General features: G+C 41.7%; 1 protein-coding gene across 1 annotated transcript in view; it reads left to right on the plus strand.

Moving 5' to 3' along the window:
• LOC309556554 (uncharacterized protein) overlaps positions 1–13662 on the plus strand; it is a 97772-nt gene that overhangs the window by 23488 nt on the left and 60622 nt on the right. Inside the window, exons 5-7 of the mRNA XM_082259002.1 lie at positions 1191–1346; positions 6708–6828; positions 12519–12582. Coding sequence (XP_082115128.1) covers positions 1191–1346; positions 6708–6828; positions 12519–12582 — 341 coding nt within the window. The remainder of the gene's footprint in view (positions 1–1190; positions 1347–6707; positions 6829–12518; positions 12583–13662) is intronic.

Here is a 13662-nt window from a genome sequence, read left to right on the forward strand (position 1 = left end):
ATAAACGCGATATAAACAAAAAAAGAGCGACAATTTAAAAAAAAAAAAAAATAACGATATTTTTCACATTTTTTATATGAGAAAAAAAATGTAAAAATCTAAATTTTTTAACATTTTAGGCCAATTTGTTTTCTGCTAAATATTTTTTGTAAAAAAAAAATTTCAATAAGCGTATTTTGATTGGTTTGCACAAAAGTTATTGCGTTTACTAACTATGGGAAAGATTTGTCATTTTTATTGGTTTTTTTTTAACTAGTAATGGCGGCGATATGCGATTTTTTTTTCTTGTGGGACTGTGACTTTGCGGTGGACAGATCGGACCCCTGACTGACATTTTTGACACTTTTGGGGGTACCAGTGACATTACTACAGTAATCAGTGCTATAAATATGCACTGTTACTGTAAAAATGACACTGGCAGGGAAGGGGTTAACTTTATTGGTGATCAAGGGGTTAAGTGTGTCCCTAGGGGCGTGATTCTAACTGTCAGGGGGCATGGCTAGTGAAGTAACCACAGAGAAATGCGATCCTATATAGCAGGATCGCATAGCCTCTGTGCTTACTTCAGGGAGAATGACAGACGGCTGTGTTTATATCAGCCGTCTGTCTTTCTCCCTCTCCTGCGGGAGATTGCGAGTGGCCGGTGGCCATCGGAGCCGCCGGTCACACGCGCTGGCTCCCCAGGGAACGAGCGGGGGCGGGAGCGAGCGACATAGGTCTACGTCGCTTTGCCTGTAAGCGGCAGAGTGCCGTAGTAAATCCTGCCGGTCGTAAAGTGGATAGGGCACTCATCGGCGGACAAACTTCCTGCCAAGCGCAACGGGTGTTCATGTGTTCAGCGAACACATGAACACCCGCTGTTCAAGTTGAACTTACGTTTAACTGGAACATCAAGCCCATCCCTACTTTCAAATAAAAACGCCTGAAAATTGCTCTGCTCAGGTGTGAACCGGGCCTAAGATGCCTCTAAGATCATTCAGAGTTAATTTACATGTGCATTTGACCTGCAGATGATCTTCTAAGATATAATTAGTTTGTGAGGGTGGTGGATGGTTGACTCATGAGCCTCATCAATATAGCTACTTTTAATTTGGGCTGTACTAGTCACTAATAAATTTGCATACCAGTAAAATGTATTATCATCAGATGTTGTAATTTCTATTAACAAGTGTTGTGACTGTTCTTCCTAGAATAAAGAATGCCCTTTTGCGAAATTTGATCTGTCAGATTTGCTACCTAAGGAGAGAACCTACTGGACATACCTTGGATCTCTAACAACAAGTCCATACTCCGAATGTGTGACCTGGTTTGTCCTCCAGGAGGCGATCACCATCAGTTCAGAGCAGGTAGGAAGATCATGATCTGTAGCACACTTCTGGGGAGGGGATTATGAAAAATGGCTCTCCCCAAATAGCATATTTTGCTAAACCTGTAGGTAAAACAGGCAAACTTTGCTAAATGGAAAAGTGGGATTGATAATAATGTTGGCAATACCTCCACCCAGGAAAGGGCCTCTGTGAATAGAGAGGAGTACCCTTCCTGGGAAAATGAACAGAAATCTAAACAAAGTAATTAGGAGCATAGTAATTACTGCAGTCAGATATAACATTAGCCATAAACATATAGATGTACACCAGTATAGAAATAATACAATCTTTATATAGGAAGAAATTAATAAAAGCCAATAGACAACAAGAAGAGATCAACAACACCCAATATTCATACAGTTATTATCAGCAAAGGGCCCAATATGAGTCCTGGTGGAATTTCTGGTGGAATTGTGCACATATACCCTGGTATATATAGTTAATAATAGATATACCTTTAGATAGCTGTTGCAGCAAAGTCCTGTATTATCAGCAAAGGACCCAATAGGAGTCCTGGTGGAATTGTGCACATATACCCTGGTATATCTAATTATTAACAGAGATACCTTCAAATAACTGTTGCAGAAAAGTCCAGTTGTAGGGGCCCCTGAGGATTATGCAGCATCTGTCTTTGTGCCGGAGACTTGAAGACAAGATATGCGGTAATGAGGAGACCCTCCAGCTGTTATCCAACCAGCATGGAACGCAGTCCTATTTATCTGACACTGTGCATGTTAAATAATAATAGGACAGAGATACTCTGTTTATCATGAGGATTCACCAATACACTCTAGAAGCTATGGGCAAATGCAGTTAAACTATTAGAATGTAGAAACACTTGCATAATCGTCTCTTCTGTTCTGGTAATAGTAGCATGGACAGGGCATGTGGCTGAGACCTTCTCTCACTCCCACCACTTCCTTCTTCCAGGATCTTTTCCCAACAACCTCTGAGTCAGGAAGTGACATACATAACTATACATTACAGTGTGATACTAAGAACTAAAAGTAGTGGGCAACGTTTCCCTACGTATACATAGTCAGTACTTTGAGGAAACCACTGCCAACCATCTTCTGAAAATGCTAGTTACCAGATGGTCATGATGATTTATTAATGATTTTGTTTTTTTCTGAGCCACTGAATGTAGCGTGTGGCAAATTAGGTCAGAAATCTAGATATCTATATAGTACTACCCCCGCAGGAGCCGCTTGAATAATTGTGCCCAAGTCTCTCACTGATTAATCCACAGCCAGTCACAGGGTATTTTCACACAGCCAGGTGCACACACTTATAGTTACATAGTTTGTGAGGTTGAAAAAAGACATCAGTCCATCCAGTTCAACCTATGATGTGTGTGTGTTAGTACATTGTATGCCCCTGTATGTTGTGGTCTTTAAGGTGCCCATCTAATAGTTTTTTGAAACTATCAATGCTCCCTGCTGATATGACTGCTTGTGGAAGAGAATTCCACATTCTTACTGCTCTGACAGTGAAAGAACCCCTTACGTATTTTAAGGTTAAACCGCCTTTCCTCTAGTTTTAGTGAGTGGCCACGTGTCTTATTGTATTCCCTTTCTCTAAAAAGTTTGTTCCTTATGCTAGGGTCGCCAGTACAGTATTTGTACATTGATATCATATCCCCCCCTCAATCAGCTCTTCTCCAGAGAGAATAGGTTCAATGTTTGTAGTCTTTCCTCATAGCCGATGCCCTCCATTCTCCTAATTATTTTTGTTGCCCTTCTCCGGACTCTCTCTAGTTCCAGCACATCCTTCCTGAGGACCGGTGCCCAGAACTGGACAGCATACTCCAGATGTGGCCGGACCAGAGTCTTGTAGAGCGGGAAAATAATCTCTTTATTTCTGGAGTGAATCCCCTTTTTTATACATGCCAGTATTCTGTTGGCTTTGCTTGCAGCGGCTTGGCATTGCATGCCACTGCCAAGCCTGTTGTCTACTAGGACCCCCAGGTCCTTATCCTTCTTAGATTCATTCAGAGGTTTCCCCCCTAGTGAGTAGCTTGCTTTCGTGTTTCTGATGCCCAAGTGCATTACTTTACATTTTTCAACATTAATCCTCATCTGCCATGTAGTTGCCCACCCCGTTATTTTGTTCAGGTCCGCTTGTAAGGTTTTCACATCCTGCATAGAAGATATTGGCATGCTTAGTTTAGTATCATCCGCAAATACCGAGATTGTGCTAGATATCCCCTCCTCTAGATAATTTATGAATAAATTAAACAAGATTGGTCCCAGGACAGAACCTTGGGGGACCCCACTTTCCACACCCACCCAATCTGAGTACTCCCCGTTTATCACCACCCTCTGGACTCTCCCCTGGAGCCAGTTCTCTATCCAGGTACTCACCCTATTGTCCATACCTACCTTCCTTAGTTTGTACAGTAAGCGTTTGTGGGGAACTGTGTGAAAGGCCTTTGCAAAGTCCAGATACACCACATCCACAGGCTTACCTTTATCTAGGTGGCAGCTCACTTCATTGTAGAAGGTTAATAGATAGACTCTTCCACTCGTCTCCAATAACCAGTCTAGGGGATGTGTTTTTGTATTTTTTTTTTGGAGAACTTGGATAGGAGAAGGGATTTAGTAGGATACTCCAAATTAACTATTAACATGTGAGGACAACTTCTCAACAGAACTGTGTAGCAGACTGTCAGTAGAACTATGCAGCATGCTGTACAGAGTAAAGCAAGTCCATTTTGAAGCAGAAGGAATCTAGTGGACTTTGCTTCTTCAAGACACTAGCCAGTGTCCGCTTTAGCTTACACCCAGTTTGCTGACTTCTAGCTCAAAGAGGGGGACTTTAGCAACAGCAGTCTCTGGGATCCCTTTAGGGGGTATGTACTCACAAGGCCCTGGCCACAGGCCACCTTCCTCTGTGATACCAGACAGGATCCGTGGACATCCCTCCCAGCCCTCTCCCCACCTGGACTACCTGTAGAGGTGGGCTGGACTGGAATTAGAGCTCATGTGCTTCTCAGATTTAAATGCAGTCACCCAGCATACCTTGGGGCTCATCCCCTTCTAATTGGTCAGGGCTGTATAGACATCCAATGCTCTCATCTGCCAGGTATCCACCCACTGTCCAGTATACCCCATAGCTATTGGATCAGTGTGAAACATCAAGACAGCATGAGCAGCACCAGAGCACACTGATCAGCCTCTGCTAAACAATCACAGCTCTCTGTTAAGCAGACACCACATAAATTTGCCTGACTGTTTTCCTGTTAGGCAGAGAAATCAAAAACTATATACACTCACTCTATCACCTAATCTAGGAGGCTGCTAGATCTATATATGTGTTTGATCAGTAATTAAGGAAACCAGTGAAGAAACTTTATTAGCATAACTAACAGGCAGCTACTATTTTTAGAAGGTGACAACAATTGCAATCTAAATATGACTTTAAAGTTTTGTGATTTCCATGTCAAACCAATGGTCTTGATACTTTTGATTTGATTTACTAAAGGCAAATAGGCTGTGCACTTAGAAACGGGATTTGCACTTTGCAAGGAAATTTTCCCCAGAGATTGGTTCCACATTGATGGGTATTTTTTGCAAAGTGAAATTTCACCACATTCACTAATCTCTGGGGAAAGGTCTCTTGCCCTTATCAACTTTCCTTACAAAGTGAATGGCCTACTTAACTTTAGTACAGCCGTGGCCAAAAGTTTTGAGAATGACGCAAATATTAATTTTCAGAAAGTCTACTGCCTCAGTTTTTATGATGGCAATTTGTGTATACTCTAGAATGTTATGAAGAGTGATCAGATGAATTGAAGTCCCTCTTTGCCATGAAAATTACCTTAATCCCATAAAAAACAATTCTACTGCATTTGTAAAGAAGGCTTCAGGGTGCACAAGAAAGTCCAGCAAGTGCCAGGACCATCTCCTACAGTTGATTCAGCTGCAGGATCGGGGCACCACCAGTGCAGAGCTTGCTTAGGAATGACAGCAGGCAGGCGTGAGTGCATCTGCATGCACAGTGAGGCAAAGACTTTCAAAGGATGGCCTGGTGTCAAGAAGGGAAGCAAAGAAGCCACTTCTCTTCAGGAAAAACAGGGACAGACTGATATTCTGCAAAAGGTACAAGGATTGGACTGCTAAGTATTGGGGTAAAGTCATCCCCTTTCTGATTGTTTGGGGCATCCGGAAAAAACATTGTCCGTAGAAGAAAAGGTGAGCGCTACCATCAGTCCTGTGTCATGCCAACAGTAAAGCATCCTGAGACCATTATTGTGTGGGGTTGCTTCTTAGCCAAGGGAGTGGGCTCACTTACAATTTTGCCTAAGAACACAGAAATTAATAAAGAATGGTACAAAAACATCCTCCGAGCCATCCAAGAACAGTTTGGTGATGAACAATGCCTTTTCCAGCATCATGGAGCGCCTTGTCATGAGGCAAAAGTGATAACTAAATGACTTGGGGAACTTGGGAACTTGGGAAACAGAACATTGAAATGTTGATACCATGGCTAGGAAACTCCCCAGAACCTAATCCCACTCAGAACTTGTGGTAAATTCTCAAGAGGCAGGTGAACAAAAAAGTTCTCACAAATTCTGACAAACTCCAAGTGTTGATTATGCAAGAATGGGCTGCCATCAGTCAGGATAAGGCCCAGAAGTTGATTGACAGCATGCCATGGCGAATTACAGAGGTCTTGAAAAAGAAGGGTCAACACTGCAAGTATTGACTCTATGCATAAACTTTATGTAATTGTCAATAAAAGCCTTTGACACTTACGAAATGCTTGTAATTATACTTCAGTATACCATAGTAACATCTGACAAAAAGATCTAAAACACTGAAGCAGTAGACTTTGTGAAAATTATTATTTGTGTCATTCTCAAAACTTTTGGCCATGGCTGTAAATCAACCCCTTTGAGTTACTGACGCTGGATAAGCATCCAGACCCAGAGTTCTAACTTAGTCACTATGCATACTGGTTCCAAGTTAATGATTCGAAATGTACTAAAGCCAAAGAGAGCTAGGCAACTAGAATTTTCAGACAGCAATGGCAGCCTGCATTTTTCTTTCCACACGTTTCAGTGATGTAAGAATGGGGGAGAAAAAACCCTCAGACATCTTAGGTCCCCTTAGAAATGACCAATGTCTAGTTTTATTTAATTATTTTGTAGCAGATTGTTTTAACAAATATGGAAATATTGATTCCTTGACATAGTCATCGTAAAGCTTTGAAACCACCATCCTTCCTTGGCATTGGCCAGCTTCCCAGTCCTTGGGAATCTTAGCATGAACCCCATTAAATTAACATTTTGGAAACATTTTAAATGAGAGTTATTATTTCTCTAATCTCCATCCACAGCTTCAGCACTTCCGAGGTTTGCAATGCTCATCAGAGAATGAGGATGAAAAATTTATACGAGAGAACCATAGACCTCTCCAGCCTATTGAAAACAGATTGGTAAAATCATCGTGCAAACATATGAATCATAAACCTTAAATAGACCTCTACGGGAGCTGCTGCAACATGAAGATAATCTAACCAAGTCAGCTTCACTAGAAGACTAACGGCATGCAATACTAAAAGCAATGGCTTCTCTGTTCATCTACTCCCAGATGTTTTCTTATACATTTACAATATCATTGTAAAATAACAATTCTGTGCCACCATCAGTTTATCCAGTGTTCGCAGTAAATCGCCTAGACTTGATACCTGAGAAGCAATAAACATTCAGTATCTCACAAAAGTAAGTATACCCCTCACATTTTTGTAAATATTTTATTATAGCTTTTCATGTGACAACACTGAAGGAATGACACTTTGCTACAATGTAAAGTAGTGTATAACAGTGTATATTTGCTGTCCCCTCAAAATAACTCAACATACAGCCATTAATGTCTAAACCGCTGGCAACAAAAGTGAATACACCCCCTAAGTGAAAATTTCCAAATTGGGCCCAATTAGCTGTTTTCTCTCCCCGAAGTCATGTGACTCATTAGTGTTATAAGGTCTCAGGTGTGAATGGGGGAGCAGCTGTGTAAAATTTGGTGTTATCACTCTCACTCTCTCATAATGGTCACTGGAAGTTCAACATGGCACCTCATGGCAAAGAACTCTCTGAGGGTCTGAAAAAAAGAATTGTTGCTCCACATAGAGATGGCCTAGGCCAGGGGTGTCCAAACTATGGCCTCCAGCTGTTCAGGAACTACAATTCCCATTATGACTAGTTATGTCTGTGAATGTCAGAGATTTACAATGCCTCATGGGAATTGTAGTTCCTGAACAGCTGGAGAGCCATAGTTTGGACACCCCTGGCCTAGGCTATAAGAAGATTGCCAAGACCCTGAAACTGAGCTGCAGCACGGTGGCCAAGACCATACAGCGGTTTTACAGGAGCCGGTGTGTGAAGTTGTCACCCCGCCGTGTCCCCTGTCTGGAGCCTCACACCAAATCCAAACATCCATGGAGTGATCCAGCCATCAGCCTGGTGGAGATCTTTAGTGGTGTCAGAGAATTCATTTTCCTGGGCACATATCCTGTGTGTCATATCCCTCTTAATGAACCTTCTGCCCAGTGGAGACCTGGAGTGGTATTGGAGAGTTATCCCCCTGAGTATATAACTTATGGCTTGATATCCCCCTCAGTGAGGTACGTGAGCACTGCTTGGGGGGCATGCCGGTGTGATGAAGGTGCACGATCATGTAATTAAGAGCACGGAAATATTGTATACAGGATATCTTCACAAAAGATTTTACTAGCAAGCTGGACTGTTCCTCTTCATTTACATTTATATATATATATATATATATATATATATATATATATATATATTTTATGACACAATATGGACTATGTGTTATAGTTGCAGAGCGCTGTTAGTGTTTATATGTGATTTTATTATATATACACACCATTGGTTTAACAGGACAGGTTCCACTCAGGACAGGCCTCACCATAGTCGACCAAAGAATTTGAGTGCACGTGCCTAGTGTCATATTCAGAGGTTGTCTTTTGGAAATATACATATGAGTGTTGCCAGCATTACTGCAGAGGTTGAAGGGGTGGTGGGGGTCAGCCTGTCAGTGCTCAGACCATATGCCGCACACTGCATCAAGTTGGTCTGCATGGCTGTCATCCCAGAAGGAAGCCTCTTCTAAAGATAATGCACAAGAAAGCCTGCAAACAGTTTGCTGAAGACAAGCAGAGTAAGGACATGGATTACTGGAACCACGTCCTGTGGTTTGATGAGACTAAGATAAACTTATTTGGTTCAGATGGTGTCAAGCGTGTGTGGTGGCAACCAGGTGAGGAATACAAAGACAAGTGTGTCTTGCCTACAGTCAAGCATGGTGGTGGGAGTGTCATGGTCTGGGGCTGCATGAGTGCAGCCAGCACTGGGGAGCTACAGTTCATTGAGGGAACCATGAATTCCAACATTTACTGTGACATACTGAAGCAGAGCATGATCCCTTCCCTTCAGGGACTGGGCCGGAGGGCAGTATTTCAACATGATGACGACCCCAAACACACCTCCAAGACGACCACTGCCTTGCTAAAGAAGCTGAGGGTAAAGGACATGAACTGGCCAAGCATGTCTCCAGACCTAAACCCTATTGAGCATCTGTGGGGCTTCCTCAAATGGAAGGTGGAGGAGCGCAAGGTCTCTAACATCCACCAGCTCCATGATGTCATCATGGAGGAGTGGAAGAGGACTCCAGTGGCAACCTGTGAAGCTCTGGTGAACTCCATGCCCAAGAGGGTTAAGGCAGTCATGGAAAATAATGGTGGCCACACAAAATATTGACACTTTTGGCTCAATTTGGACATTTTCACTTAGGGGTATACTCACTTTTGTTTAGACATTAATGGCTGTGTGAGTTATTTTGAGGGAACAGCAAATTTACACTGTTATACAAGCTGTACACTCACTACTTTACATTGTAGCAAAGTGTCATTTCTTCAGTGTTGTCACATGAAAAGGTATAATAAAATATTTACAAAAATGTAAGGGGTGTACTCTCTTTTGTGAGATACTGTACTTTGGACTTCTTGCTGCCAAGTAGCTCTATTTATTTTTGGCAAAAATGGTTCTGTATATACTGTATAACAAACTTAACTTATTGTTGTATTGTGGCCTAATTTCTTGCTACATTAATTACAATATATATTTTTTACATTTTACATAAGAGCTAATTTAAGATTAATTTATTACATTTTACAAGGGTATAAAAAGTAGTGAAGTAGACTGAAAACATTTCCACTGGGTAGTTTTTCTTTTACAATGGGCAACTTAAGTCTATATAAAAAATTTTTTTTACCGGCCAAACCACAGCTGGTAAAAGACCTGCCGGTCCTCAAATCTCCACCTTGCTTAGATCTGCCACAGTGTTTGGTTGACTTTTAAATAATCTTTTCAGGCAGTTAAAGTACTATTCCCTTTTCTTTAAAAAATAAAAATGCCTGGAAATCTGTGTTATATTTGCCATGTTGGTGCTGGGAACGACTTACTGACACTCACTAGTTAATCCCAGTCTAAATGTCACAAACATTTGCTTGCTCCAATCAGGTCATGTATGGTCAAGTTTGGTAATGAAGTGCATGATCTCATTCTCTGTATTTGGTCTTATCTGACGCTTCTGATTACAATCTAGGGACATAAGATGCACATGTTCAAGGGAACAGTCTCTTTTTTTCTATATGGGCAATTCCAAAACATTTTTAATTTTTAAAAATAATAATAATGATACTCCTTTACCCTGTTGCAGTTATAAAGACTAACCAAAGTGCAGTCTAGTTCATCATGCCTTGTGGCAAGATGATCACGCTGGGCACTTGAGTGGCTAATTTCTAGGCAAGTGCTGTGAAATAGGAGGGAGGTAAAGTCCCTACATATTTGTAAGCTCTTACAGGATTTGCCTTGAACAGTGCTTTTTCATTTACTCCACTTCAAGAACAAAAAGGTGAATATAATTTAATTTAGGTGTGGGGGCTGCTGAGGGGGCAATTGACTGAACCTATTACTTTGCTCTGGGCAAATGTTAATTGATGAAATCCACCACCAAGCACCAACACTTAGCATACGCTTCTTACAAGATAGCATGGACCATAAATTATAATAGTCATAAAAGCACAAAATAAACTGGCATCTGAGATAGGCGGTGGCTGCTCAGCAGCAGCTCCAAATGGATCGGGAATAAAAAAAATGAACAAGCATAAAGAAGCCTGCTAACATTTAAGTCCTTTTATTTAAAATATATAAGAAGTACCTTCGATAAGTTGTAAACAGGCACAAATGTGTCAAAAACCAGCCGTGAGTAACAGCCAGGCAAGTGTGATGTCTTCAGTGACAGCTAATGCTGATGTGTTTTGTCATTGGTGACGTCTTTCCAGGGGCGGGCTGAACGTCAGATACCAATGTATTTCTTTTTATAGTTCATTGGTAGTGACACTTAATACATCTCCCTAGTCCAGAATCCCATGCTTGGATGATTGGAGGTGTGTCACTTTTCTATATATTATAAGTAATATTGGGGGATGGTGTCTGACTTTTCAAAGTTTGAGCTCCTGTACCAACATGCTAAATTGGATCATTTCCACTTTCTGTAAGAACAGAATCTTGGTCACCTCCCAGGTGTCTAAGGTAAACACACGGCAGATGTTTATACACTTTTAGAAACCAGCTAAAACAGAGTATTTATTTTGATCTTTGAGAATGAATTGCTTCAAAATACAAGCAGCTACAAAGGCCAGTGATGGTTTGTTTTAAAGCTTTTTTTTATTTGCTTTGTTAAGCTATGTTTACACTTATTTATTCTCTGAAAAGCAATCCCCTGAAGGATGGCTTTTCAAAGTGTAGTTAAAGAGGAAGAAAACTGGAAAAAAAATTGTTATGACCTGCAAATTAAAGTCATATTGTGCTAGTATGCAACGAATACTAGCACATTATGAAAAACTTACCTGCAAATGAAGCCCTCAATTGATGCCTTGTCCCTGCTGCAGTCCGCATCCATCTTCTCCTGTCTTCCTTCCGGGTCCACGGACTCCGGCTGTGTGATTGGCCGGAGCTGTGTGATGTCACTCCTGTGCATGCATGGGGGAGCCGCTGTTCATGGCACAGGAATCTGAAGGAACGACTGTTTTACAGTACCTCTAGGTAAGCCTTATTATAAGTTTACCTATAGGTACAAGTAATAGATCAGAGCTTACTTCAAGCACTTTACTTTAAGCAGCAGCTGTCAAAAGCTCAGGAGGCAAGTTTTTTTTCTTTTGTCGAATGAAAAATTTCAATTGGACAAATGCTCCGCAAATGCGAACTAAGCATTTGGCGTTTGAACGCCCCCCCCCAGCTGTATTGTAGGCTTTCTTTGGGGTGGTTGAGGAGCCATAAAACTGCAGCTGAACTGCCTGCTTTTACTGCCCCTCCACAGCCTGTATGAAAGTGGTCCTGAAAATATGTAAATATTGTTAAGCCCAACTCCAAGAAATACTAAATAATACCCTTGCACTGCCCTCCACACACACTGCAAAGGTAAAAGCTCTAAGTCTAAGGGGTAGAGGAATCCCTCCAGACATGTAGAGCCCTTAGCAGGTATCTAAAGTTAAGGATTACATTAAGGACAGTGCTGGGAATACCTAAAACTTTATTTCAGGCTCTATGCTTACCTGAACACAGCTACAGCAGTGGGACATCAAAGGACTAGTTCTGTGGGCAGGTTTCTTCACTATTTGCACATCATCACTGATATCTATACTGCCATTATTAACATACACAGGGCATATCTGTACTGCCATATTTATTCATGCTTTAAGGGTAAAGGTATGCTGTAATCCTTGAATGGTATGAAAAAATATGACTTCATTTCTACCAACATAAGCTGCTGAATTTAAACTATTCACTTGCGCAGAGCAAGTCACATGTTCTTCTCTGAAAGCTTTAATTGTGTGACTCCTTTTCATTAAATCCCCAACTTTCCTCGATTTAGGGATTTTCAGGCATCCTACATTCACGTGATTTTTTTTCTCTCAAAGAATTTCGGTCAGGAGACTACTACTATGTATGTGTCATGATTTATTATTTTAAAATACGTCTGAAATGGCTGCCCATTTGAAGGATCATTCCATTTTAAATTTAAATCACATTCCACCTGAGTCTAATATGTTATTTCATTTCAGTTTTGGATAGATTCCATCAGGTTCAAGTTACCACTTATATGATACTTGTAATGGAAAAGGCAATGTACTTACCTTTCTGGTGGCCCGTGTTTTAAAACATCGCCACTCACTAGTACTTGACACTTCTAGTTGGTCAAGTTTTTATTTCCACCTCTGCATGCTGTTGTCTCTCCCACCAGTCTGTTGGCCATTACAGGATGTATGAGCCGGCAGGAAGAACCATGAGTGGCAGAGGCGTAACTAGAACCTTCAGGGCCCCGATGCAAGAAACCATGAAGGGCCCCCCAGACCCCTGGCCGGGGCCCTTCCCTTCAAGCCCGGGGCTCTTCCCACTAATCCTGGGGCTCTTTACTCTCATTGCATGGCCTTTTATTACGGTCCCGCATCAGGATCCTTTCACAAGTTCTGCAGTGGGCCCCCTTCCTGCAATCTTGGGGCCTCCCCACAGTGGTGAAATGCCAGGGCCCGGTCGCAAGTGTGACCTTTGAGATCCTAGAAGTTCACCCACTGGTTTGCTACCGGGCCCCCTGGAGCATGGGGCCCGGTAGCGATTGCAACCCCTGCAACCCCTGTAGTTACGCCCCTGATGAGTGGTCATTTACTAAAACTGGAGAGTGCAAAATCTGGTGCATAGAAACCTGTCAGCTCTCAGATTTTACTGTCAAAGCCTTATTGAACAAGCTGAAGTTATAAGCTGATTGGCTACCATGCACCCGATTCTGAGTGCACCAGTTTTAGTAAATCCCCCCCATAGTGTGCACCAGGAAAGCAGTTATTCCACACAACTATAATGAGTGGAATGGGGATAAGCGAAGTGGTGGCATTTCAACATACAGGAATGGTATTGCATACCAGTGACCCTGCACTGACAGGGTCGCTTCAAGCAATGTTTAGATTCTTATGTTACTTGTGCAGTCCAGTGACAACCTACCATAGCCATTACACAAATTAAGATGGAGATGTATTGAGATTAAGAAGCAGTAATCTTTAACATAGGAAGATATTTGCTTACAACACATTTTCTCTTAAAATGGATTTATAGTGATATTAAAGGTTCAGGTTTAAAAAAAAAACAAACAAACATATCATGCTTACCTGCTCTGTGTAATGGTTTTGCACACAGCAGCCCCGATCTTCTTCTTCA

This window comes from Pelophylax lessonae (assembly GCF_965119305.1).
Source record: "Pelophylax lessonae genome assembly, chromosome: 5".
Classification (NCBI taxonomy): Eukaryota; Metazoa; Chordata; class Amphibia; order Anura; family Ranidae; genus Pelophylax; species Pelophylax lessonae.